The sequence below is a fragment of the Lichenostomus cassidix genome, chromosome 2 (assembly GCF_008360975.1).
Source record: "Lichenostomus cassidix isolate B80296 chromosome 2, HeHo_3.0, whole genome shotgun sequence".
Lineage (NCBI taxonomy): Eukaryota > Metazoa > Chordata > Aves > Passeriformes > Meliphagidae > Lichenostomus > Lichenostomus cassidix.
The window spans coordinates 129,148,474-129,172,308 of record NC_139482.1 but is presented as its reverse complement, the minus strand read 5'-3'; the positions used below and the strand labels follow the sequence as shown (position 1 = coordinate 129,172,308).

Sequence of the window (23,835 nt, the reverse complement as noted above, 5' to 3'; positions counted from 1 at the left end):
ACCCTACTAAAGGAAGCACAGCCTGCAGGCAAGGATGCAACCAGAAATATTGAGGACACACCAGTCCTGCCCTTCATCTACCAAAGTGGTCTGCGAACTGAAGCACAGCTAAATGAACCATGCCAGAAGAAGCGGAATTACATAGAGAAAAATGTTGCTCCTGATTTTGCATGCAGCCTTTTCCAAAAAGTACAGGGGTCAAGCTCTGACAGTATCAGCATTGAGAATGACCTTTTACTTTACATGTGCTGAAACCTGAAGTGAGCAGTAGGATCTGTGTTTCCCAAATTTCACAAGAAGCAGGATTGTTTAACAAGTACTGTCTAATCAGCAGTATCCTCTCAATGTCAACAGATGAGTAATCAGCTACTTTGGGAAGCTACTTATTTTTAGATGTAAGGTGGCAGGAGAGAGAAACCTTCAGTCCCCCTAAAAATAATCAAATGTGCAGTCTAGCGTATGTTCTGTGAACCCTGAATTACTTGGAAATAAAATTCCTCATGTTTTTACTGTATAATGCAGATATTTAAGGAGCAGGATTTCACTTTGTTAGTTTTGGACCTAATAGAATTATTTTCCAAACTATGAATGTTATTGGTATTTAGAACAGGTACTTTTAATGAAATGATAAGAATATTAATATATACATGTCAAGAAATAAATATTAAGCTATGCAATGAAACAATTTAATAAACATATAATGTAATAGCATGTTTTGCCAATAATGAAAAGAAACCACCTACTCAACTGGATTTAGAAGTCAGATAGTCTATGTAGTAGCTGGGGTTGGAAGAGATGACAGTAGGAAAGGTGGGGGAAAGAAGCACAAAACAGTATTAAAACAGAGTATCAGAAAGAATGATCCCTTTTTGGTGATTTCATTTACAACATCCTGACACAGAGTAACTACAATGATAATCCCGAATATAACTAAGAATAGATTATAAGCAACTGCTCAGAAGTGGGAGGGAAGTAACATTCACACAAGTTTGATACACAATTATGCTTCATGACAGTCCCATTCATCAGAAAGTTAAAATGGCAAGTCCTGCGAACTCAATGCAAAAGTCAGAAACACACACTTACCAAAAACCATCCTCCATATAGCAGGGTGGGGACGTGTAAAGGGTCCTGTGGACAATAAACGAAAAGGTTATTAGAAGACAGTAAGAACCACAAAATTTATTTTTGAGTATATCTCATATGAGTACATGGCAAGAGCATGGAGCAGTTCTTCATCAAACTATGTAATACACCTAAAAGCTGGAGCTCTATATTGTTAAAGAAAAAAAAAGTAACAGCAGTTTTCAGAGTGGAAAAAGGAGACTGCCGATTGGTAGCACGAAGACAAAATTTTTCACTACTTTTAAGGAGTCATTTCCAGAAAAGTAGCATGCTGTTTGTTCAGCAGATACCACATCTCAGGTGTCACCTGAGGATGTCCTGACCTGGTTTCCAAACTGCAGCTTGCTCCCAGTTAAGACATCCAATACAAATTTCAAAGAAACATGGTGCTTAGCCTTCAGACCAACGTGAAATGCTACCAAACAGGCCTCCTGAAATTTCCAAACTGTGCATCATATATAGGTGACTAGAAGGAAGACACCTATGCTCTTTACCAGTGTTAGTATTATTTACTTTAGAGCCAGCGATGAAATGGATTGATTAGATTAAAAACCTCTCAGCTAATGTAAAGAGCATACAAGGCAAGTCTGGTGAAACTGGAAAACCTCTAAAGATGAGTCATATATTTAGGTAGTAAGAAGTGGCTCAACAAATATTTTCAACACACACTGCAAACCACTCTTTCACCACTGAATGCATAACACTTGTTTTTCTCTGGCATTCAGTTTTTCAGGGAGCACCTTGTGAAAAGTGTGTACAAGGGAATTTTAACATATGGAAAAACACATCCCAACTCTGCAGTCCGAAGCCCTGAACACAATCACTGTTTTTCCTCCAAATACTGCCAGTTGTGAGGCAGTTTAGACTTGATCCAAGAATCATGATTTTGCTGACAGCAACAAGTAAAAATTCAAAAACCAAAACAGACAAACTAGGTAGAAGCATTCATTCCACAGAATTAAGTGATACACAAACTTTCATACTTTTTTGCACTTTCTGCTCTTCACACAACTACCAAAACTTTTGTCCAGCTTAACCTTCTGTGGTTTTACATGTGGTTGTAATGCAACTTAAACCATTTCTATCACTATCTTCTGGAAAGGTGCTTTATGTAAGGTATTGTGTCTCAGAATTTTTAGAATGACACTTCTGTTAAAACACATTGAGGCAGAGTCCTCTTAAACATTATTTAAGGGTCTGTTAGCATCATTACTTAGCAATCTGAGCTGCAACTGCACATCTGCAAATAGGACACTGATTTTGAGAACTTGACTTCCTTGTTAAATACCGACTATAAATAATAAGCTATAAATAACACTTATCTCTGCTCAGTATGACTACAATCCATTTTTCTGACTGCTCCTTAATATAAAGGAATTCAAAGGAGTAAAGAAAAAATAAACTGAAAATTGGTATATAAATAAAAATCAAAGTAAATATAGTAAAAAAAATAGTACATAAAGTAAAAAGTAAGTAAAAAAAAGAAATTCACATTTCAAAAACATGAAGTATAAACTGTGTAAACCTTACTCACCATTAGGAAAAGCTAGAACACTGATGATTAGAAAGAAGAAAATCACAGAGAGGATACCCCTCCAAATATTATCCTCTGGTACAGAATCATCCCTAAAGAGACAGACAACACAGTGTTAAAGTACATTATACGGATGAAGTAAAAAAGCTCCTAAGATACATTATTTAAATAAAGAATACATGGAAATCGAGTGTAAGAAATATGCATGCTCATTATGTAACAAGTTAAGACAGTAATTGCAGTGTGATGCACAATGATTTTCACGCTACACTCATGGGTGTCCCTTTCTTACAAGAGGGTTAAATATTTAATAAACACATGCAAACCATTAGCATTGTTAGAAGTCAGTGTAGAAGCAATGACTAAATTTAACATAAGGTGAAAAAAATATTCCTGCTTTAATATTTATAGAAACATGATCAAAAGTACTTTTACACAGCAAAAAGACCTAAACTAAAACCTCTGGAAGCCTGGATGCAATTCCTAGGTTTCTCTCTGGTGTTTTGGTGCTGCTTGCAATACCCTTCAGTTCTCTTTGTCTATCCCCAATGTCGAATGCCCGAGATGAGGGCAGAAATAATGACTACAATCAGTCTTTGGAAACAATGAATATACAGTGAATATACAGCTTAGAATCTCTAACAGAGACACAGCACAACTTAAAAGACCCAAGGAAAAATATCAATTTACTATCTATTAAGCCAAAGCTCTAGATATATTATAAGGTATTATTTGTGCTACTGTTGTATTATGGCCAAAAGAGAGACCTAAGAATTCAGTTTGGAATGCCAAGGCAAGCTTGACAAAGCTCTTTCTTTTCAGGCAGGTAGACTATGGTAGCAAGATCAACAAAATAACCCTCACTCAAGTTTTCTAACCAGCAGACAGCTTCTGGGATACTTCAGTAATACAAATAGGAACAAACTTCAGACTATCATAGCATAAATAGTGAATATTTCATAATGTATCACCCACTACAACTGAAGTAAAAGTTTTACTACCTGGGGAATTTTCATATACTTAGGATCAGTATATCCATTTTAGTATATTCCTTTATTTATTCCCAACATGATGAAAAAACTTCTCAGCAAATTTTAAAGGTATAAAGCTCTTCCTGACAGAGCATCTGGCACATTTCTGGATCCGTGACAGAAAGAATCCATGACAGCATAAATGCTCTCCAAATTAGATACTTGCTGCAGCTACAAAATAGCTCTCAGCCAAATTATTTCTCTTTTCCGCAAAAACTGAACCATAAGGGCTCCACAGCAGGCTTTCATCACTGTGAGGCATTTAAGCACTGTGTTAGTTTGACTGTATGGCAGGAAGAAGTGCATTAAACACCAATGGTTTCTCTGCAAGCCTTACAGACTCCCCACAGAATTTTTTTAAAACCAGCCGAGTCCAGCTTTACCAGTCATTTTCCACAGCCATGCTGCACAGGCTGACACTTTGTATCAGCTATAAACCCCAAGTTCCAGAGCTTAAGTCTGGCCCCCCTGGCAATCCCAAGAGCCTTATGCCATCCTGTGCACTTCCTAGCCAGAGCCTCAGGCTCTGATGGCTCACACAGCAAAACCATATCCCTCTTTTAACATCTGCAAATAACACACAGGAACGTGGTGTAATGGCTGCCACCAAAATAATGATTTTTTAAATTTTTTTTTAAGATAGCGCAAATAACTGGGGTCTCATCACATCAATTCATCAGGGCCAAGAAAGAAGTGAAGACATTGCAATCACATTACTTAATTGCTGCACCAGGTGGGATGAAAAGTCCTCACCTTTGCTTATCAGGCTTCTGAGTACTACTCAGCTTCAGGAAAACTGTCCTAGTCATGTTGGCACCACTTCCCCCCAAAATCAACAAAGGTGTATGCAGTGTTAAACTGCATTTCATTCCAAGTGAGTGGCAAGGCATCTCATTTTGGCTTGCAGATATATTTCACAAGGGACAGACACCCAATCTTCTCGCCAGAAGCAAGTAAGAACAAGTGGAAGCAAGAAACTTGCTGCTGTGCATTAGCTAATATAAGAATTACAGTGTTTACCTGGAAGAACTATTTTGGGGAATGCCAAAGGGAAAGATGCAATCACAACAGGCTGCAATTGGGAAAATGTGTTAAATCATCTCCTCACTTAGCCCCAGAAACGTTGAAATACAAGCATTCATGCAGCAAAACTAAGATTTCAACTGCTTGCGTGGGAGGACAGATGAAAATTCTCTCAATTTTAACCCACTTTATCAGGGCATTTTCAATTCCGTGGCTTTTTGGAGAAGAAATAATAAAAAACAAAGTACATAATAACCACATAATCTTTATCTCGATCCTGTTCTTCTCCAGAGCACATTACAAAAATGTCAACTAGTAAGTTACTACATCACCAAAAAAAAAAAAAAAAAAGAGGATACTCAATTGAGGAGAAAATAGCTAGGACACTAACTTTGGAATGTGGGAGAGGGAGAAAAAATATCTTCCCTAAAATCAACCAAACCTAAAATACACAATAATCCAGTTTAATCAATTCTGTCAATCAAGGGACGTGGAAGACAAAAGCTCTACATCCTCATAGGTCTTACTCCTGCTTCCACAAACCCCTGCAACTTCATACCAGAAGCTACTAGTCTGTCACCTTCCTCAGTTCTATTGTTGTGTCCCACAAAATATCCCCTCCAGCACTCACTCCTGCTAGTTGTCTCTGGGCTCAGAGAAGGCCACATACCTCTATCTAGGGTGGAAGAGGACAGGGAAAGCTAGAGCCACTCCATATGTCTGCCCCAAGAGTGCAGGATAGAAGCAGAGGAGCTATGTCTGGCTCATTCAGCAGGAAACAACCAGGGAAACTACAGCCATTGTCAGAAGCACTAGAAGGATGTGCTTCAAAGAATAGAATACCCTCTATTCCCCACTTTAACACAGAAAAATTAAACACACATTTCTCTTTCTGGATTATTATCATCATAGCTGAAGATTACTGCTCCCTGAAGTTCAGTTTCACTTTCATCTATCAGCTCAAAGACAGTATAAGCTGCTCTCAGTGATCCTAAGGAGGACTTCATGTTATGTATGGCTTACCACATACAAGGGAAAAGTATTTTCTAAGTTTCTCAGAACCCTCCACATACTTCTGACACAAAACTATTATAGAAGAGACAACAAAGACTTTAAGGGAAGCAGAATTTCCTCTGTCTGTGATGAAGTTCCTGAAAAAATAAATTTTACTTCACAACATCAGCATAAATATATCATAGAAAATCCCCCACGTAACAAACTGCCCAGGAGAATGACGGAACAACTGACAGCACAGGGGAAGCAAAGAATCACTTGTGACACCTTACTGGGAAGTCTACAGCGCCTTGTGCCCAGGAAGTGGAAAAATGAACCATCAGTATAGACACAATGCAAAAAGCTGATGGAAACAGAAAGACCAGACCTGGCAGCACAGACTGTAAAAGCATGTGGGGAAGTATCTCCTCTCCCCCAGTTTCACATAGAGTGTATATGGTTTGGACCAAATAAGCGTCCCAAATAAGGCACAGAGGCAGCACTCTGTATCACTCAGGAGATTTATTAAACTCCTAAAATAGTCTGAAATAGCAGAAAGGGGAGAGGGGAAAGTAAAATCAGAGTGTCTTCCACAACCCAGGAAGAGCAGAAATAGAGAAGAGTTAAAGAGAAGTCAACTGGTATTTAAACACAGGAAATGAGGCAGAGATAGAGGGAAGAAAACGAAACAGAAGAAGTCAGAAAGAGAGCTAGCAAAACAAATGGAAAGACAAACCAGCAATCCTCCCGGAAAAATGCAAACAAACATCCCAGAAGTGAATCAATTTTATTAGCATCTAGAAGACTCTATAGTCCTGAAATTGCTTCTTGGCTCATCCTCTGCTTGAAAGAGCTAATGCCAAAATTCCTTCCCCAAAGGTGAGCAATCATTTCTATTAATCCTTCAGAATGACACTGTGATGAGAATCTCTTAGTGACTCACAAGTTTGACCTAAATTAGCCCTTCAGGAGAAAAGTGATCAGGTAAGAGGATGAAGGCATGAGGAGCACTTTTAGCAAAGGTCTGTAATTAAACATTGTAGCAGAGCACTGAAACATGTCTCTGATTTTGGAGTTAAGAAGGGATCCAAGTAGAGCTAGGGATGTGCTCACCAAAAGTATCTTCCTTGGGGCCATACACATGTTGAAACGAGAAAAGGCACACCTCAGACTATCTGTAGTTATACTATTTTACTTTTCCTTATGCTCCTGTCTCAACTCAAGCCAGGCTTAGCCATTATTTCACAGTTGATAAAAATTATACGTTTGAATTCTTAGAATAAAATATAAGATTACACACTGAACTGTGTTATCAGGCCTAGTCACAAATAGTGACTTTCTTACATCAAATGGAGAGTTATCATGAATGAATAACATCACTTTTAAGGGGGAAGGGGGGATTCACCACCACAAGACCATTAAAATCCGTGACAGCGTACACACAATGCCACAAAAGTTTAAATGAGCCTAAAACACATGGCACTACCTCACCAAAACTCTTCAGGAATCACTGCCTACAGACTACATTTTAGGCTACAATTTAGGCTAAAGGAGCAGTATGCAATCACCTTCACATGCAGCAGGAGACAATTAAAAGTATGCACAACTTCAAAAAACACGAAAGATACCCATCAGATTGCACTGCTACACCCTTTGTTTTCAAGTTAGGCTCCCGAAAAAACCTCTCCATTGCTAGCAGCATTGCCATGAATGCCTGCAGGGGCGATGCCCACAGAGCCTTTCCAGTGGCGCAAAGGATGTGGCTAATGCCATCGGCGCCAGGGCCTGAGCCAACCTGTGACTGGCCATGGACAGTGCGGGGTACAGAAGTGATGCCACACAACAGCACTCCATCCACCGCACGGCTGGTAAATCATCTACTGGGGTGATGTCACTGCGGGGCTGCTTCATAGCCTAATAAAGCCCATTTTTGGCAACTCCTTCAAACACGCATCTTAGCAGAGACTTCCACAGAGATGCACAAAACGATGAACAAGTTCCCAGCAAACGCAGTGGGGATGATCATCAGCGCTATGGAGATGGGAGGATGCCCGCTCTCCAACGCGGGCCTGCCGAGCAGGGGCACGGGAGCCCGGCGGTGTAACACCGGCCCGGGGAGCACCGCAGGCACAGCCCGGCCCGGCCCGGCCCGGAGGGAGCTGCGCTGCCCCTGCTCGCCCCGGGGCCGGGCAGCGACCCTCCCCATGCCCTGCCCCGGGAATCCCCTGCATGCCGGCAGCCAGGGGCGGGGCTGGGCTCCCCGCGGCGGCCGCGCACCTGGTGAAGGCGAAGGCCATGAGGCTGAGGATGGTGAAGCTGAGGAGGGTGATGGTGTGCGGCCGGTAGAAGAACTCCAACGTGATGTCCTCCACCTGCTGCTCGTTGATCATGCGGAAGTGCAGGCGGTAGTTCACGTCGTCCTTGCTCAGGGTCCGGCTCCCCACGCACGACGCCATCTCGCCCGCTCTCTCCCCTCGTCTCAGCTCAACTCTGGCTCCGCGGCGCGGCGCGGCCCGAACCGGCGCGGCCGCCCGCCCTCGCCGCGTCCCGCCGAGCGCAGCCGAGCGAGCCGAGCGGGGCAGCGCCGCGCCCGCCGCGCCGAGGGGCGGAGCTCGCCCTGCCGCTCCCACGCGGCGAGGGAGGGAGCAACGGAGAGCGGGAGGGGGGGGAGACGGAGCCACACCGCTCCTCTAGAACGAGCGGAGCGAAGGACGCTGCTGCTTGTTCCCCCCCTTTCCTCCCGAATGGTGTCGCCCAGGCTGGGCCGGGGCGCGGGACACACGTGGGCGCGCCGCGCCGTGCCGTGCCGTGCGGCGCAGCGCAGGTGAGGCGGTGGCGGGTCCTGCGGGTCCCGCTCGTCCCGAGCCGGGCGGCGCTGCCCTTTTTCCCTCAGGCTGTGTGCAGCGGCAGCCGGCGTGGGTAGCCCTGCGAGGGGAGGCCAGCGCGGCCCAACCCAGCCTGTCCGCCCTGTGGCGAGTGTGCGGTGACGGCTTTACGCGGAGGGCCCCGTCCCCCCGGGAGGGTTGAGGTCCTGGCTGGGCTTCCGCCGTGCTCCCAAGGGAACGGGTGTCATGCAGGGCGGCGGGCGGTGGCCTTCAGACCCAGCTCCTCCGTTTGTCGCGCGTTTAAAGCCTTAAGGCAGCACTTGGTGCTCTGTAGTGAGGAATCGCTGTAACGCCCAGGGGACTCACGCTCCCGGCTGTACGGAGAGGCAGGCAGTGCCTGTGTCACTCCGCACCCTCTCTCTCCCATAGGATGCTGTGCTGAGGAGGATGATGGCTGTGTGGGCTCGGCATGCCTCCCGCTGGCGTTGCCTGCTGAGCACGGCCCGTGCTGTTGAGTTTCCTCGGCGGCTGAGGAGCTGCGGCAGCAGCGCACAGGCCTGCCGTGAGCTTCCCGCTCAGACCGTGCTGCCTGCTGGAAAGGCTGTTCTGTGGAGACTGCAGGCATGCAGGCATGTGTCTGTAGGAAGCTGTTCCCCGCCCAACAGCGCCAAGGATGGATCCTTCTCTTCTCCCGAAAGTAATTTGCCTTCAGTACAACAGGAGCAAGCAAAAGCAGAAACATTACCTGATCTGAATGCAAACGTACTGGACGAAGGTAAGAGGCTTTAAGGGATACCATTTCTCCCGAGTCTCCAAATTATGTTTTCAGTATGGTGCTGTTTAACCTCAGCTGCCTTCTCATTTTTTGTCCTGTTTGCCTAAAATACGTATCTGGAGTTCCTGACTTTCACTTCTTTTTAGCTCCGTAGTTAATTCAGATATTTATTCAGGTGGCATACAAAGAATACCTTTAAAGTAGGATAAAATCTATAATGTTTTGGATAGAAATGCAGGCGTGGAGCTGCAGTTTGAAGGACTTTGCATAAAAAGTTTGTCTTTCCATCACATACGTGCTGGTAGAAACGAAAGGGTTTGGGGTGTTTTGGTGGTTTTTTGGGTTTTTTTGAGCGAGGCTGGGAGATTCCGCGCCTGAAGCAGCTCACACAGCACGGCCGTGTGAGTGATCAAGGATGAACAACAGGAGGCAGCAGTGTGAAGCTTCCTTAAGCACTGCCCTGATGAGAAATGCTCGTCCAGCTGTCTTCTGAGCAAAGGAGATAAATACAACGTCGCCTTGGTGTTGCTGCCCTGAGGAAATTTACTCACTTTTTTCCTACTTTTATGTCTAAACGAGGATTCTAAAATTTCCATCCTTTCAAAATACTTCGGGTATGCTGGGGAAACTTGCTCTGAATTGCTAAGCAGCCTTGCATGTTCAGATTCTGCTTTGGGATTGTACAGAGCTTGCTTTTTGGGGTGTCTCAGAGCTGCAGCGGAGATCTCTGCGTGTAGCTGGTTGTGAAACAGTGCTGCACTAGAATGATGGGTCAGCCAGCTTGTGTGTATCTGTACCTGCCATACAGTTTATCCACATGCTAGATTTTTATCTGCCTACAGCCTGACTGGAGAGGGTGCTTGTAGAATTTTATTGCCTTTAATAAATTTTATTTATTTATTGCCTTAAATAAATTTATATTGATTATACAAAAAATTAAATAATATTTATTTTATTGCCTTAAAGTGTCAATAAAAGACATGCATGCTTCTGGAATGGATCTTATTATAAACTGGTTCAATCCTCAACAAGTTGAAAGGAAACACTTGATACTCCTATGATTCCTGGAGAGTTCCTGTTTAATATATAAATGTTGCTGAAAAGAGTTTTGCTGTGCTTTCGTTTCTGAGGCTGTGAGTAAAAGAAGTGGCAAGACCTTGAACAGCTATCGAGTTAGTCTGTGTAACTCTTCCTGGAACATTAGGAACATCCTAATTACTTTGGAATCTGTCTTGGTAGTTCTGGTGTGCCTTTGTTTTCTTGACATGGAAGAGTGTTACCCTGGTCTCTACGAAGCCATTATGCAAAGGTACAGGGCCCAGAAAATCCCCCTTCTGAAGAGTTCATAATCAGGGCATCTCATCAGTAATCAAACTGATGATTGAGGTGGATGCTAGTAGCCAGCCTGCAATCTTGCCTTCATCTTGCTGCTGTGAGCTCCTGTCAATGGAAAAATAGATCTGTTTAGAGAATTTTTTTTTTAAAGACAGTGAGTTCTGTGACTTGGAACACATAAGGGGAAGCAAGCATAATGATGTTCTCTTTGAAACCTTACTGAGTAGGAAATTAGTCCTTTTGCTATTAGAGATCATGGCAGCCAGCTGCCTTTCTGTAATGGATAAGACATGGTAGCTTGGTTGAGTTGGCTGTGAAATACATTGAAAGTTAAAAGGGCTGCATTTCAGACATCAGATTCAGGAGAGCCACAAAGCAGTGGGCTTATCAGATTATGAAAAATAATCTTTGCAGTTGCCTCTTGTCTGGCTATGATCAGGCAATAATGCATTTGTGAAGACATGAAAGACAATCATTTTCCAGAAGGTGATGTGATGTGTTGTCTGCAGGGGTCTAGGCAGCAGACTGAAAGCAGGCTTGCTGGGCACCACACACAGATTCGGCCATATGAGTAAAAGCTGATGGACAGTGACCAGGAGATGGAACAGAGACAAAAACTTGAAGTAGAGTCTGTGTTTTTATGTTTCAAATAATAGATTGGCTGTTTATTGCATGCACAGAGTTCCTGCATTTTGAAATTAATTTTAAGAGAGCTCTATAGCATCTGGTGGGAGCAGCTCTGTCTTTCACAAAATGCATTTGGGTTTTCTGTACTTGTTTCCTAGACTGGGATGACATCCCACCTTCATTTGCTTTGGAAGAGATTTCTGAGGAAGAAGCTGTACAGATCATTGCAGATCCACTTGTCCCACTTCAGTCTTCCACACTCCGAGATTATGTTGATCACTCAGAAACCCTTGAGAAGCTTGTCCACCTAGGTATGTGTGATTTTGTTCGTGTAGTCTGCCTGTGACTGGAGCTTTGGAGATCCTGTCATTTGTGCTTTGCACTTACTAGTTACCTTGTAAACTGGAAATAGGAACAGTGACCAGTGGCAAAAAGCAGCAGAATGTTATTCAGATCAAAAATCTTAGGAGTGAGGCACAGCAAACTGGAGAGGCAAAAGGGAAGGGATTGAAGAGAACCTTACTTCCCATCAAAAAACACTTGGACTACAGAGATAGCTGAGTTCAAGGTTGCTGACTACCTTGTTGCCCAAACATGCAAGGAAGACTAGGAAGAGGTTTAGAGAAATTAATATTTGAGAGGGGGAAATCTATCCCCATTTTGCACTTCACTGCAAAATTGTCCCCTTCCCTTTTATAACGGATTTGGAAATTTCATGCATACATACTTCTGTGCAACAAAAGTAGGTCTCTACATGTGGCACATGTAGGATTCACTGCAAATGTCTTCCTTCAATAAATAAACTCAGCAAAAGCTTCTAAAATGACTGCTTATTTTATCTGGAGTCTTTCCACAAAATACAAGGTGTTGTGACCTTAGTGTGTTGAGCAATTAAAGTATGCTAAATCACTGCAAAAAATTGAGTAATCCTATAAATTCCAACATGCTTTTGTGAAACAGTCATAGAAAGCAGGATCTGTGTTTAATTAAAACAATATCTAATTTTGTTTGTTGTAGGAGTTGACTTATCCAAAGTGGAGAAACGTCAAAAGGCAGGTCAACTCTTACTGACCTTGGACTTTGAAAAAGATATTAAAAAAATACTTCTGTTTCTTAAGGATGTGGGTATAGAAGACAATCAGTTGGGACCATTCCTGACCAAAAATCCATACATCCTTGGTGAAGATCTGGAAGCTTTAGAAACCAGGTAAGCCTTTCAAATAGCAGCAGGGTGTTAAGCCCCTTGGCTTGAAGATCTGGTTTCCCAGTTGGATTAATCTTGTCTGAAGGAACCTGTGTTGCCTGCTGCCTTCTTTCTTACTCAGCCCCTGGCTCCGTGTTCTTGTGCCTTCCCATCTGTTGGCACTAATGTGGTGATATCATAAGTCAACACCTTGATCCACCTGAAAACTGTCTATTACCAAATTTTACTGCCCATCCCTGTCTCTCTGCCACAGAGGAAGGAGCTTGCCATCTTAGGCCACTTGCTTTACTTGTGTCAGCTTTCATTCCAAAATTAAATCCCTGGGGCTTTACATAAATTTGTAGAACAATATTAAACTCTTCAGTTGCAATTCAAAACCTCATGAATTCTGCAGTAAAAGAAGCAGACCAGATCTCTTCTTTGTTTACATCTAATAGCAGTAGGAGGTTTTGGTGATGTTTTTTTCCTGTTGTCCAGCTGAAACTCAACACAACACTACAATGAATGAATTTGTGTGTTCATTTGCACTTTCATGGCCCTAAACTAACTGTTCCTTAGTCCTTAAAATGGACTTTTATTTGTAACATTACTCCTAATTCAATAGATTTTTTCAGAACAATTTACATGTGCGTGTACATGCATTTTTTAATGAACTCAAAACTTCCCAGTATTCAAAAATTCCAGAGAAGAAAGTCTGTCATCTTGGCTCTTGCATGTTAGTAGCATTTCTGCCTGAGACAGAATTCTGAAAAGACAGATATTTAGAAACAGGCATATGAGTAGACTCTTGTGTAACATGGAGCTGACTTCTTTCCCCTCTGTTCTTCCCCTCATCTAACTTGTACAGTAAGTGGCCTTTCAGAAAAAATATCCAAAAAGAACCTGTGTCATTTTCCAGTAGTAGTTTTGAGTATAGATATCAGAGTTGTTTGCGCTCTTGTGAAGAGAGGGGGTTTACTTGCTTTTGGTTTTTGTTTGGTTTTTTGGGTTTTTTTTTTTTGGTGATAAATATCCTAACTCTTCCATGAAATCAGATTTTATTTCCAGTGACAGTCCTGTGGCACTGGCTGGTTAGTGAAGTAGGGGCTAAATAGAACAATCCAATTTCTTCTTAATTTTCTGCAGTATGATTCTTCAGTAAGTTTGACACTGGTGAGTGCTTTCCTGCAAGCTTTAAAGTAAGTGTGCTGTAACGGCTGTGAAGTGAGTGTGTCTCAAATAGCTGTCTTTTGAAAGCTGAGTATCACCTTTGCATAAACAGTTCGGTGCAGATGGACATGGTATTGGTTACATCACTCTGGAATGTTTTATTGCTATGGATTCCATGTTGCCAGGAAACAAAACACAAATTTCAATAGGTTTGGCATTTGACTTCAGATAAACACTGTAAAAGTCAAAACATTCCATAATTCCCAACAATTTTGACAGTTGCAAATCAGTGTCTGTACTGCAGCTGCACCAGATGCTTTGTTTTATGCTGGTGTTAATGATGACTTAAAACTGTTAACATGCTACACAGAACTGCTGACCCCTGTAGTAGAAGGAGGGCTAACCTTGGTGCCAGGACTTACAGATGTATCTCAGCATTTGCCCAGGTTGGATAGTTTTGTTCCTTTAATATATTAGTTTCTAGAGTTAAGTTATTACAATCTTGCCATTCCTCTTTTAAGTTTCTTGCCTTTCCAGGAAGGAATGCTTTAGGTGTGAATATTAATGACTTGTTAACAAAAAACAAGTGGAGTCAGGACAAAGGAAATATTTTATTTTGAATCTGCTCATTTAGCTGTTTCTGGGATGCTTGAAAGCTGTGCCAGTTCCATTGTCATTGTCTGGAGCCTAGGCTGCTACCTTCTCTGTTGGGATGCCTGCTCAGTTAAGAATTGGTTCCCTAGAGCTTGTTCTTATATCTTCTGTCTGGAAGATTTTGGCTTGTGATAACTTCATTTTTGAGGATTTGTGGAAAAGGGGAAGTTGTAGTGAGTGGAAGGCAATTTTATGTCTTTTTCCTCCACAAGACATGTTTTAACAGAGAGCCTGCTTTTTGCTGAATATCTGCTTCTGCAAAGTATTCTGCAATCCGTTTAATATCTTAATTGCCACCAGATAAAACCAATTCTTGTGTTTTCTAAGTTGATCTGACTGCAGATACTTCTCATAATACAATTACTGTCATCTATAACCAGAGGAAACCTCTCCAGATGGTAGTTTAGTAGTTTAGTACATGGTGTTACATGGATTAATCATCTCTCTTTACTTTGTGTGCTCTATTTCCCCTCTTCATTCCTTTTTTTCTGGGAGCTGTGGTAATCATCTACTGCAAACAGTACTTGAAATAGGATTTCACTTTCACTGAATTCAACAAAGTTTGGAAAAAGTTTTGACTTGGAAAGAAAGAAAGCAAGCAAGCTCTGTTAAACATCAAAACTTTAGTCAACTTCTTTTGCTTTCTGACAACCAGATGTTTGTTACTTACTCGTTAGGCCAGTGACTGAAAGTAGGGTCCTATTGTGGCAAACATAATTTCAGCTGATATAGAAATGTCTTTTTCAACAATATCTCTACACATAGCATCATTGTATGATATTTCTATTCCAATGCTATTGGCAAAACAGTGCCAATGTATGGGATGTATGAGGTATAGTACTCTATTCTTTCAGCAGTAGAAATGGAATTCATTAAAATAGCAAAAGGCTGTATATATCTTCTTGTCCATACCCTATGATGATCTATTAATGTATTTGCAATCTAGGAGACAGGCTGGTAGTTAAACATAGGTTAACATAGTTATCTGCTTAAGTACAGCTGGAAGGAATTAAAATCTGTCTTCAGTATTGACATTCTGCTCTGAGGTTTATTTTACTTCTAATTAATTGGAAGGGAGGGTATTTTGCTTTTACGATAACTGCAGATTTCACCCTAATTATTTTTGGCAGGGTTGCATGTTAATGCTAGAACATCTGTCCATTTATAAGATATCACTGAGGAATTTAAGCAAGTACTGAATAAATGGAGGCAATAAAATTTTCATCACTGGATTTTATTTTGTTTTTGTTCTCTTTCTAGAGTGGCTTACCTAAAATCAAAAAAATTTGGTAAGGCAGAAATTGCTCAGATGGTCTCAAGAGCTCCATATTTGCTGTTGTTTTCAGTGGAAAGACTGGATAACAGACTGGGTTTCTTCAAAAATGAACTTGGTCTCAGTGTAAAAAAGGTAAAGACTGAAGTCTTTAGGTATTTTGTTAATGACAGTTGTAAGGTTTTGCAATATGAATACTCCAAGTGTTTGGAGGTTATCAACAAACATGTTATCATCAGTAATGTCACTAGAGGGTTACAGGACGGTAACTGTCCAGGGAAGTGATATGGACACCTAACATTCACAGGACCCGAAGTATAGTTTCTGAAGATGACCTGCTACAGGTTATTGTCAAACAAGCATGTGTATGTCCAGTTTTATGACTTGAGGTGGGTCAGAGGACTGAATTACTGAAGCACCCAGCAGCTTTTTCAACTTCTGGAAAATTATTTGGTTCTCTTCATCTCTTCAAGATCCTGTAACATACTTAAGTCATCATTTCAAAAATAGTTTAATCTATGAATATCATATCAAGATAAATGCTATATGCTCAGCTCACCAAGAATGACCCCTGGGTTTGCTCCTGTGTGTGTACCACAATATGTGCTTAGCGGATATTCAGCACTCTGCTTTGGGATCTTCAGGGGAGGTAGTAGCTGGACATTGCTGGAGTAAGCGGGCAGTGTTAGTTGTGTCCTGCAGTAGGTGGGGGTTGCAATGAATGTCAAATTCCAAGTGGAATCTGGGGTTCTTCTATTGGCTTCTATTAGCTGAACAGTTGTAGCTTTTAGAGTGCCTGTTGCTGGCCTTTCTGTGTTTGAAGTAAGATATTTCCTTGGGAAAGGGTTTAGTCACTATCTTGTACTCAGAGTGGATTACAAGTAATCAGATGCCTTAGGGAATGTGGAGTAATTTCTTGTATTGCCATTATACTGTGGTCTGACCAGATCCTGAAGTTAGCGCCACTGCCACTGAAAAATCCTTTTATAGCCTCTATCAGATAGTGTGTTGTTTACTTTTTTTAAAAAGATTGGAAGAAACAACTTGAGGGCTGAGAGAAATGGGGCACTTGAGCATACTTTCTCCTTTTGATTTATGCTTTTACTCACTCTTCCTGTCTGCTTTACAACAATTACATTATTTTTTGTTTTCCAAATGAATATATTTCAGTAACATTTTGCATCTTAATATACTGCTGCTTCATGCAAATTCATCTTTGCTGTAGAGATAAAATTAAATACATCTCTCTTCATCTCTCTTTGAAAAAAACGAAGTTTATATGGGATCTTTCTTTCACAGATAAATTTACAAACAAACTTTCAGTAATACTCTTTCTTTTGTGTGTTTTCTCTGATTGTAGACAAAGGATCTAGTAATTCGTCTTCCAAGGCTACTGACTGGCAAATTAGAACCTGTAAAAGAAAATCTTCAGGTGAGCTTATGAAGAGATATTAAAAGTGTATTGTGTATCCATATAGTTTAAGAGTTGTCAAAAGATAAAATTCCTGGAGGGGATTGTGCACAGAAAGGGTTTAATTAAATAATTTTAGTGGCAATATAAAATAATTGAGGATTTTGTTAAACAATTTACCTTCCTCTATTGCATGCAAGCTTACCCAATACATGGAGCATTATCTTATTCTGTCTTCTACTCTGATGTAGTGCCTTCCTGCCAAAAGTTGCTATATGATGACACAAATTGTTACCCATTTTTTTATAAGTAGAAAAATATTCTGTCTTTCCCCCCCCTTAATTATTATGTCTTTTTGCTAACTTGGATTGTCCATAAGTATTTAGGAGCAAGAAATGTGCAGTTGATTATTTCTCTCCTGGCAGGTAACTAGTCTGCCAAAATGTGCATTTGACACCTATTGTCTGATAGCAGATGGTCGTTATTAACAACTGTTGGGTAAATAACTTCAAACCCATGGGGACTCCTTTCCCTTTTGAAAATGTAACTATGTATTGGTTTAATTATTCTGCTGTAAAGCCATCGAGGCCAAACAGCATGATGTAGTGTAACAATTTGTGAAATTCCATTATCCTATAACAAATAACTATGAATCAAAATGTATGATTTTCAGACAGACTCACTGTTCTGAAACTATTAAACACTAGAAATCTTGCAATCTGAAATGTGCGTGTGGTAAGGGAGGAGACTGGAAAGTAGCAGACTGTTCTAATTAATAGTGCTTTCTTTTTAACGCCCATTGTTTCCACAGGCTAGGGATTCATTATTATAATGAATGTGTTTTTAAGATCCTCAGTTCTGTGTGACTATCTTGTTTGTCTACCAAGAAATACACAGTGTAGCACCTCTGTTTTTAAAATGTGTGAGAGGGAGAGAGAGGAAGGATTTTTAGGTCCTCCCTATTGGAATATACTAATTCTTAAAAGCTCAAGCATTTCAGGAGTTTGGATTCAGAATCTGTTCAGACCTGTATGTCCTAAACTGGTGTTGGGAGGACAGTACTGGGAAAGTGAAATCATGTACCAACAGTTCAAAAGTGATCAGGTTGTATTCCTTATTCTGAATGGACTGTCCTTTAGAAACAAGTACAGTAGCTGATACTGGTTGTCATAAGATACCAGGCATGGACTATATGAGCTGAAGGATGGCTTATTCCATCCTCTGAGGGTTTCATCAAGCCCAGTTAGAGATTCACTGACAGGGTAAAACCTGAAAGCTTGCATTACCACTGCCTATTGTGGGAATACTACATTGTTGAGTATTGCTGAGGCTCCCACAGTAAGGATATTAGCATGTGTGGCCTAGAGAGTTACTGAATATTAAATATGTTTGCTGTCACACTGAATGCAGTCAAAGCAACTTACACTTGAGGTCACTGATCATGTCAAGAGGGAGCTGTTCCACATCATAGAATGAAAGATAAAAGCTCAAGATCCTTGCCACAATTACCTCTACAGTGGACCCAACTTTACATCTACAGTGATTTAACACGGGGTGTTAACTCAGGTTGTGTCTTGATGCAGGAAGTTACCCCTGCCAACTCAGGTCCATGGAAGATACCACTAATGTGCAAACACTGCTTTTGATACTTGAATGCTGTTTTAGTTGATTGGTATTTTGTGTGGTGCACAAATATTTATGAAGTAGAGAAGGAAAAACCAGGAGTTGAAAGACCTGATGTTTTTATTTCTAGTTGCCTCTAGAAACAATTCCCTGTAAGGATCTGTAAGTCCTAAGGTAAATTCAAAACCCAGATCCTAAGCCCTCCCCTTTGTATTTGACAAGCAGTTCTGGAAAAGAGCTGCAGTCTTGGTACATCAAACTGGACAAACAAAAGCACCACCTTTTTGCTAATTGAAGTACCTTAGTTTGATGTGAAAGTCTGGTTATGTTGACTGGCAAGCACACCCGCTTCATTACTGAAAACAAGCTGTTTCTAAGTGTCACTGGAGGATAGAAGAAATGACTGAGTTAACAGACACTCTTGTATGCTGAATTCTTTCTCAACAGCTCAATGAATTGCTTGCCATTCTGCACTTTGGGAGGAGTGCTCATGATTTTATTGAAAAAATGTGTTGTGTTTTCCTTTTGGGAAATCATAATTGAAGTCAAGGCAGTCTCTGAAAAAGATATCTTATTTTAGACATTAATGAGCTGTAGAATAAATTGAATACACCACATATTCTACACATCTCTTTCAGGTTCAGCAGTCTTAAATTGAAGACTAGAAATTATTCTCCCTCTCATAAAAATGTAACTTGGATGCATTAGCAAAAGAGGTAACACATTAGCAATAGTAGGCGCTAGCTATTTGATTGGTGTGTTTTACAGAGCTCAATAGCTCCACAAGAAAGTCTCTTGACAGCTTGGTATTGAAAATGATAAAGGACTCTTAGGGGAGAGTTTTCATGCCTGTAACTGCCATACACATGGAGACATGTTTTTTTTGTTCATATCTCAGACAAGCTGAAAAATACATAACATTCACAGAAGTCATCTTTATTTTGGGGATATTCTATAAACAAATTACACTTTAATCCAGAATGATAAATAATTTGCATTGTCTGACTTGAGAAGAACTGGAGTGGCAGATATTATTGTGGTTTGCATTCTTGTTGCTGTGTGACAAAGGGAAGAAGAATTTAGCATTAGTTTATTTCAGTGGCACACTAAAATAAGCTAAGTTTGCTGTAGCTGACTTGTGAAGATAAAATTGTGCTCTTTTTCAGGTTTGTGAAATTGAACTTGGTTTTCAACGTAATGAAATTCAACAGATAGTGTATAAAACTCCCAAGATTTTAACTGCAAGTAAAAAGAGACTCAAACAGACATTTGACTACTTACACAACATAATGGGCATTCCCCACCACATGCTTACTCGCTTTCCTCAGGTGAGCTGTTAATCTGGGAATAAATTGTAGGTGCTCTTGTCACAGCCACTTCACTAATGTGCTGAGAGTGGAACCTTGCTGTGTCCAAGACATATGCGAATTCTTCAACTAGCCTGTGGCTTTTACTCTAATTGGGGTAATTTTTATTAGCAATCCAGAAATCGTTGAGGATTTCAGTGTGGAAGTGCTGCTTTTTTCCCCTTAGCACATGTGCAATCACTCCCCCCAGTATTGTGAATTTTTAGGTTTTCAACAGAGGTAGTCATGCTCATCTCTTCTGTATTTATGTAAGAGAGATTACTGCCTGCTTGGGGATTTACTCGTCCTAAAATCTTAGCTAAGAGACACAAGAGAAGACGGATTATGCAGAAGATCTGTTCATTAGATAACATTTTATGTATATATATATATATATATATATGCATATAAACAGTTCTTTCAGGTTTGTCTACTTAAAAAATAAGCTTTAGAGATTTTAGGATCTGAAAATAAAGTGTAAAGGTAAGAGAAGTTCTGTGCATTAGGCAATCAGATTCTCATTGCCCTTCCTATTCTGCAGCAATTGCTAAAATACCACAGGATTGAAAATACATTAGTTTCCTGATTACTATTTTGGGGGTTTTTTCTACCTCCTCATTACTGCTACTTCCTCACAAATTAAAAGCTGAAAGTGTTAGTCTCTTCATTCAATGCTGACATGCAGTTGCACTATCTTCTTACAAGGCAAAAATGAAAGTACAAATTACAGCTTCTGAATAGCAATAATTTTCTTTCTAAAGCAAGTCTAGTAGAGAATCTAAATGGCTAGAAAGCCAAAATTATATGGGATAATAAAACTACTCCTCAGGATTTTTATTATCTTGCTATTTTATATATCTTTGCTTAACAAGGATGCTTGCTGTGTCACTTTGCCCTCCTTGATCTGTAAGTGGCCACAAGTTTTTCCCACCTCCTTCTCAGTTGTCTTATTGTTGGCCTTGTGGTGGTTCACCTCATTATTTTTCTTCCCTTTGTTTGGAAGGGTAAGTGGAGAGTTTCCTCTATTCCTTGTTCTTGGCACAGTCACTCCCTCTCTTCCTTGTTCTTCCCTTTCACCCTCAAAAATTGTGAGTTCCAAGATAACATGTAGTGCACGTCAGTCTGTGTTTGGTCAGGCATTTAACTTGTGCATTCAGAAATGCATATTTGTCTCCATCTGTACTTGCTTCTGTCCTGAATGACAGTAATGTTGAAAATAGGAAGCATACAGGATTTTGTTGTTTTTTTGGTCCAATTCTCCCTGGTGTTACAGCTGCTCTTGTAAACATTCTTTCTGTGAGCTATCTCCATAAATGGTGGTTAAGTGGTTTGTTTTTTTTTTCTCCTGTCTTCTGACTCCCTCTTAAAATTCAAGGAAGGCAGAGCAGGAACATTAGCTTTGAACCTTCCTAGTTCAAATTAGTTTGCATCCTTGTGGAATTCTTTTCATCAGTGTAGTCTTTTTTTAGTAAAATCTCTGCTTGCTGTAGCACTCACATTTTCACCATTATCTCTTCTACAGCATCTCTGTTCAGTTGTACTGCTTAGAAACTAAGTTAGAACTTCATTTGCTTTTAAGACTTAACTGTGCATCCTGTCTTCCCCACTTTCCTTTCTTTTTAGATGTTCTGCTGATGTCATGTGTTTCTCCATCCATTGTTCTCACCTTTGTCTAGATTTTTAAAATTTTTTTTGTGGCAGATATCTTCAAAGGTAGGCATTGCTGTGCAGCAGAAGACACATGGTTGTTTTGAAGCACCACACTGTGCCTTTTGGCCATGATGACAGGAGCCACATCCACTCACCTTTGCCCTTGCCACTGTGCCATTCGTTTTGTTTGTATTATGCCATGTGGTCACTTCTTCATTTCTTCCTTGTAACAATGCTCATTTGAATCTGTCTAATGCTAAAGGCAAAATGCTCCCTGTTCCTGAAACTCTCTCTCCACTTTCTTGGCTATGATTACACAAAAGTAATAGAGTTGTTATATAGAAACAACTCTCAGGGATGTTAGGTTTTTTGTATCACTCCCTGTTTTCTGTTGTGTATGTCAGCATATTGTTTTGAAGTGTTTATTTACAGTTTAGATAATTTATATATAAATGTAACCTACCTGGTGTCTGACATAAATTAAAGGAAAATAAGTGTATTATTTTTTTCTTGCTAGATCCTCAGTTTGTCTAAAAAAGGCTCTTCTTTTCAATACCTCCAAGTCTGAAATTTAGACAACCTTAAAAAATTCTTCCCTTTTTTCTTTCTTAGGTTTTCAACTCAAAGTTATTACGAATCAGAGAGAGGCATATGTTTCTTGCATTCTTGGGAAGAGCCCAGTATGACCCAGCACAACCCAGTTACATCTCTCTGGATCAGCTGGTATCCTTGCCTGATGAGGTGTTTTGTACAGAGATTGCCAAAGCTTCTATGCAGGACTTCGAAAATTTCTTAAAAACACTTTAATTTGTAACACATGTAAAAAAAGTAGTAGAAAGGAAATAAACATACTTTATAAAACTACTCCCCTTTATGGTCTCTTAACTTTTTAATTACTCATTTAAGAAGTCATTCTTTATGAAATGTGTAGGATTTAAAGGCTCACAGTAATATTTATAGTAACTTAAAGATATATTTCAGAAGGTTTGAGGGAATATGTTGATTGCTACCAATGCAAGCTTTATAATTAATCATTAACTTAATTCAAAATGGATGATGCAGCACACTAACAGAAGGGTAAATTCAAATGGATTCTTCTGTTTTTCTTTTGATAATGGCAGAGTTCTGTGAGATAGGAAAAGTAAGATTAAAGAGACACTTGAAGAACGAGAATAGTAGTGATCTCTGGATTATCATTTTGGATGAATTCTTATCCCAATTAAGAAGTTGAAAAAGAAGTGCTTGAAACACATTGAAAAACCACATTCATTGTCTGCAATGTATATCTGAGATGATCTCTCTTGTCTTTTTTCCTCATGTTTCCTATTCTATTGGCCTGAGATGATAGCTTGAACTCCTCTATTAAATAATCAACTTGTTCTTGGTGGAAATGCATAACACATTTCATGGTGGCTGAAATGTGATGGCTAAGCACTTTCCCCCATTTCCTCCTGTTAAATAAAAGTATCCAAGTCCAATATGCTTACTTGGATTTTGAACTGTATTAAATACTAATAACAATCTTGTAAAAAATGTTTATAGTAAAAATGTTAATAGAAAGTATGTGGGTTCATAATGTTTGAGTTAACTTTTCCAGATTTGCTCCACTAGCCTTACTACTCTGTATTTGATGAACCTTTGTAATAGAAATTATATCAGAGTGTGTCTATTTTGAATGTCTCAAACTTTGAGCATTAAATTCCTTTAATATTTTTAAATGTAGAAATTATTGCTGCCCGAGCTAAGCCACTTTCTTCGAAATGTTAAATGCACAAGCTTCTGCCAAAATAGCTTCCCAGAAACACGACGAAGAATGGAAAAAAAACCCCAAACCTTTAATGGGTGTGCTAAAAAGGAATGGAAGAGAGGATTGAAGAACTTTTTGAGCATCATGCCAAAAACTTTGTGGCTTTACGATAAAAAAAAAAAAAGAAAATCTTTAGAAGAAATCTTTGGCCTAGAATTCCCAACCTTTCTGGAGGCGTCAGGGCTGAAAGAGGCAATGCAGTGGCAATTTCGCCTTTCTGCGCTCCGTCCGTGCCGCAGTTGGTTTCCCGCAGCGCTGCGTTCCTGCAGGCATGGCTGCGGCGAGGCAGCGATCTGCGCCGCGCAACGCACAGCCGCGCACCTGCCCCTGCACTGCCTCAGCACAGATAGGCTTCTGCTTCTCGGCGGGACCGATTGATGGTTTGCTTATTGTGCCTTACAAAGCTAAGTTTTTTATTGTTATTATTTTAAACTAATACCCACCTCTACC

At 40.3% G+C, this 23,835-nt stretch overlaps 2 protein-coding genes across 3 annotated transcripts in view; one reads left to right on the top strand and one right to left on the bottom strand.

The window, feature by feature from the left end:
* PTDSS1 (phosphatidylserine synthase 1) overlaps positions 1-8,304 on the bottom strand; it is a 29,358-nt gene extending 21,054 nt beyond the window's left edge. For both annotated transcript variants that reach the window (XM_085053259.1, XM_085053260.1), the window contains exons 1-3: positions 7,984-8,304; positions 2,660-2,751; positions 1,087-1,131 (exon numbers count right to left, since the gene is read on the bottom strand). In XM_085053259.1, coding sequence (XP_084909385.1) covers positions 1,087-1,131; positions 2,660-2,751; positions 7,984-8,162 — 316 coding nt within the window. In that variant the 5' untranslated portion in view covers positions 8,163-8,304. The remainder of the gene's footprint in view (positions 1-1,086; positions 1,132-2,659; positions 2,752-7,983) is intronic.
* A 212-nt stretch (positions 8,305-8,516) lies between these two features.
* MTERF3 (mitochondrial transcription termination factor 3) lies at positions 8,517-23,304 on the top strand. The gene is made up of 7 exons (XM_085053261.1): positions 8,517-9,306; positions 11,427-11,579; positions 12,286-12,475; positions 15,536-15,683; positions 16,909-16,980; positions 19,749-19,910; positions 22,191-23,304. Exons 1-7 carry the CDS (start codon positions 8,979-8,981, stop codon positions 22,383-22,385), a joined length of 1,248 nt encoding a protein of 415 aa, XP_084909387.1. The 5' UTR covers positions 8,517-8,978; the 3' UTR covers positions 22,386-23,304.
* Positions 23,305-23,835: the final 531 nt, after the last annotated feature.

Coding starts and splice junctions, on each gene's coding strand:
- MTERF3 (XM_085053261.1), top strand. CDS start 8,979: ATGATGGCTGTGTGGGCTCGGCATGCCTCCCGCTGGCGTTGCCTGCTG. Junction 15,684..16,908: donor TTGGTCTCAGTGTAAAAAAG/GTAAAGACTGAA, acceptor CTCTGATTGTAG/ACAAAGGATCTAGTAATTCG. Junction 19,911..22,190: donor TGCTTACTCGCTTTCCTCAG/GTGAGCTGTTAA, acceptor TTTCTTTCTTAG/GTTTTCAACTCAAAGTTATT.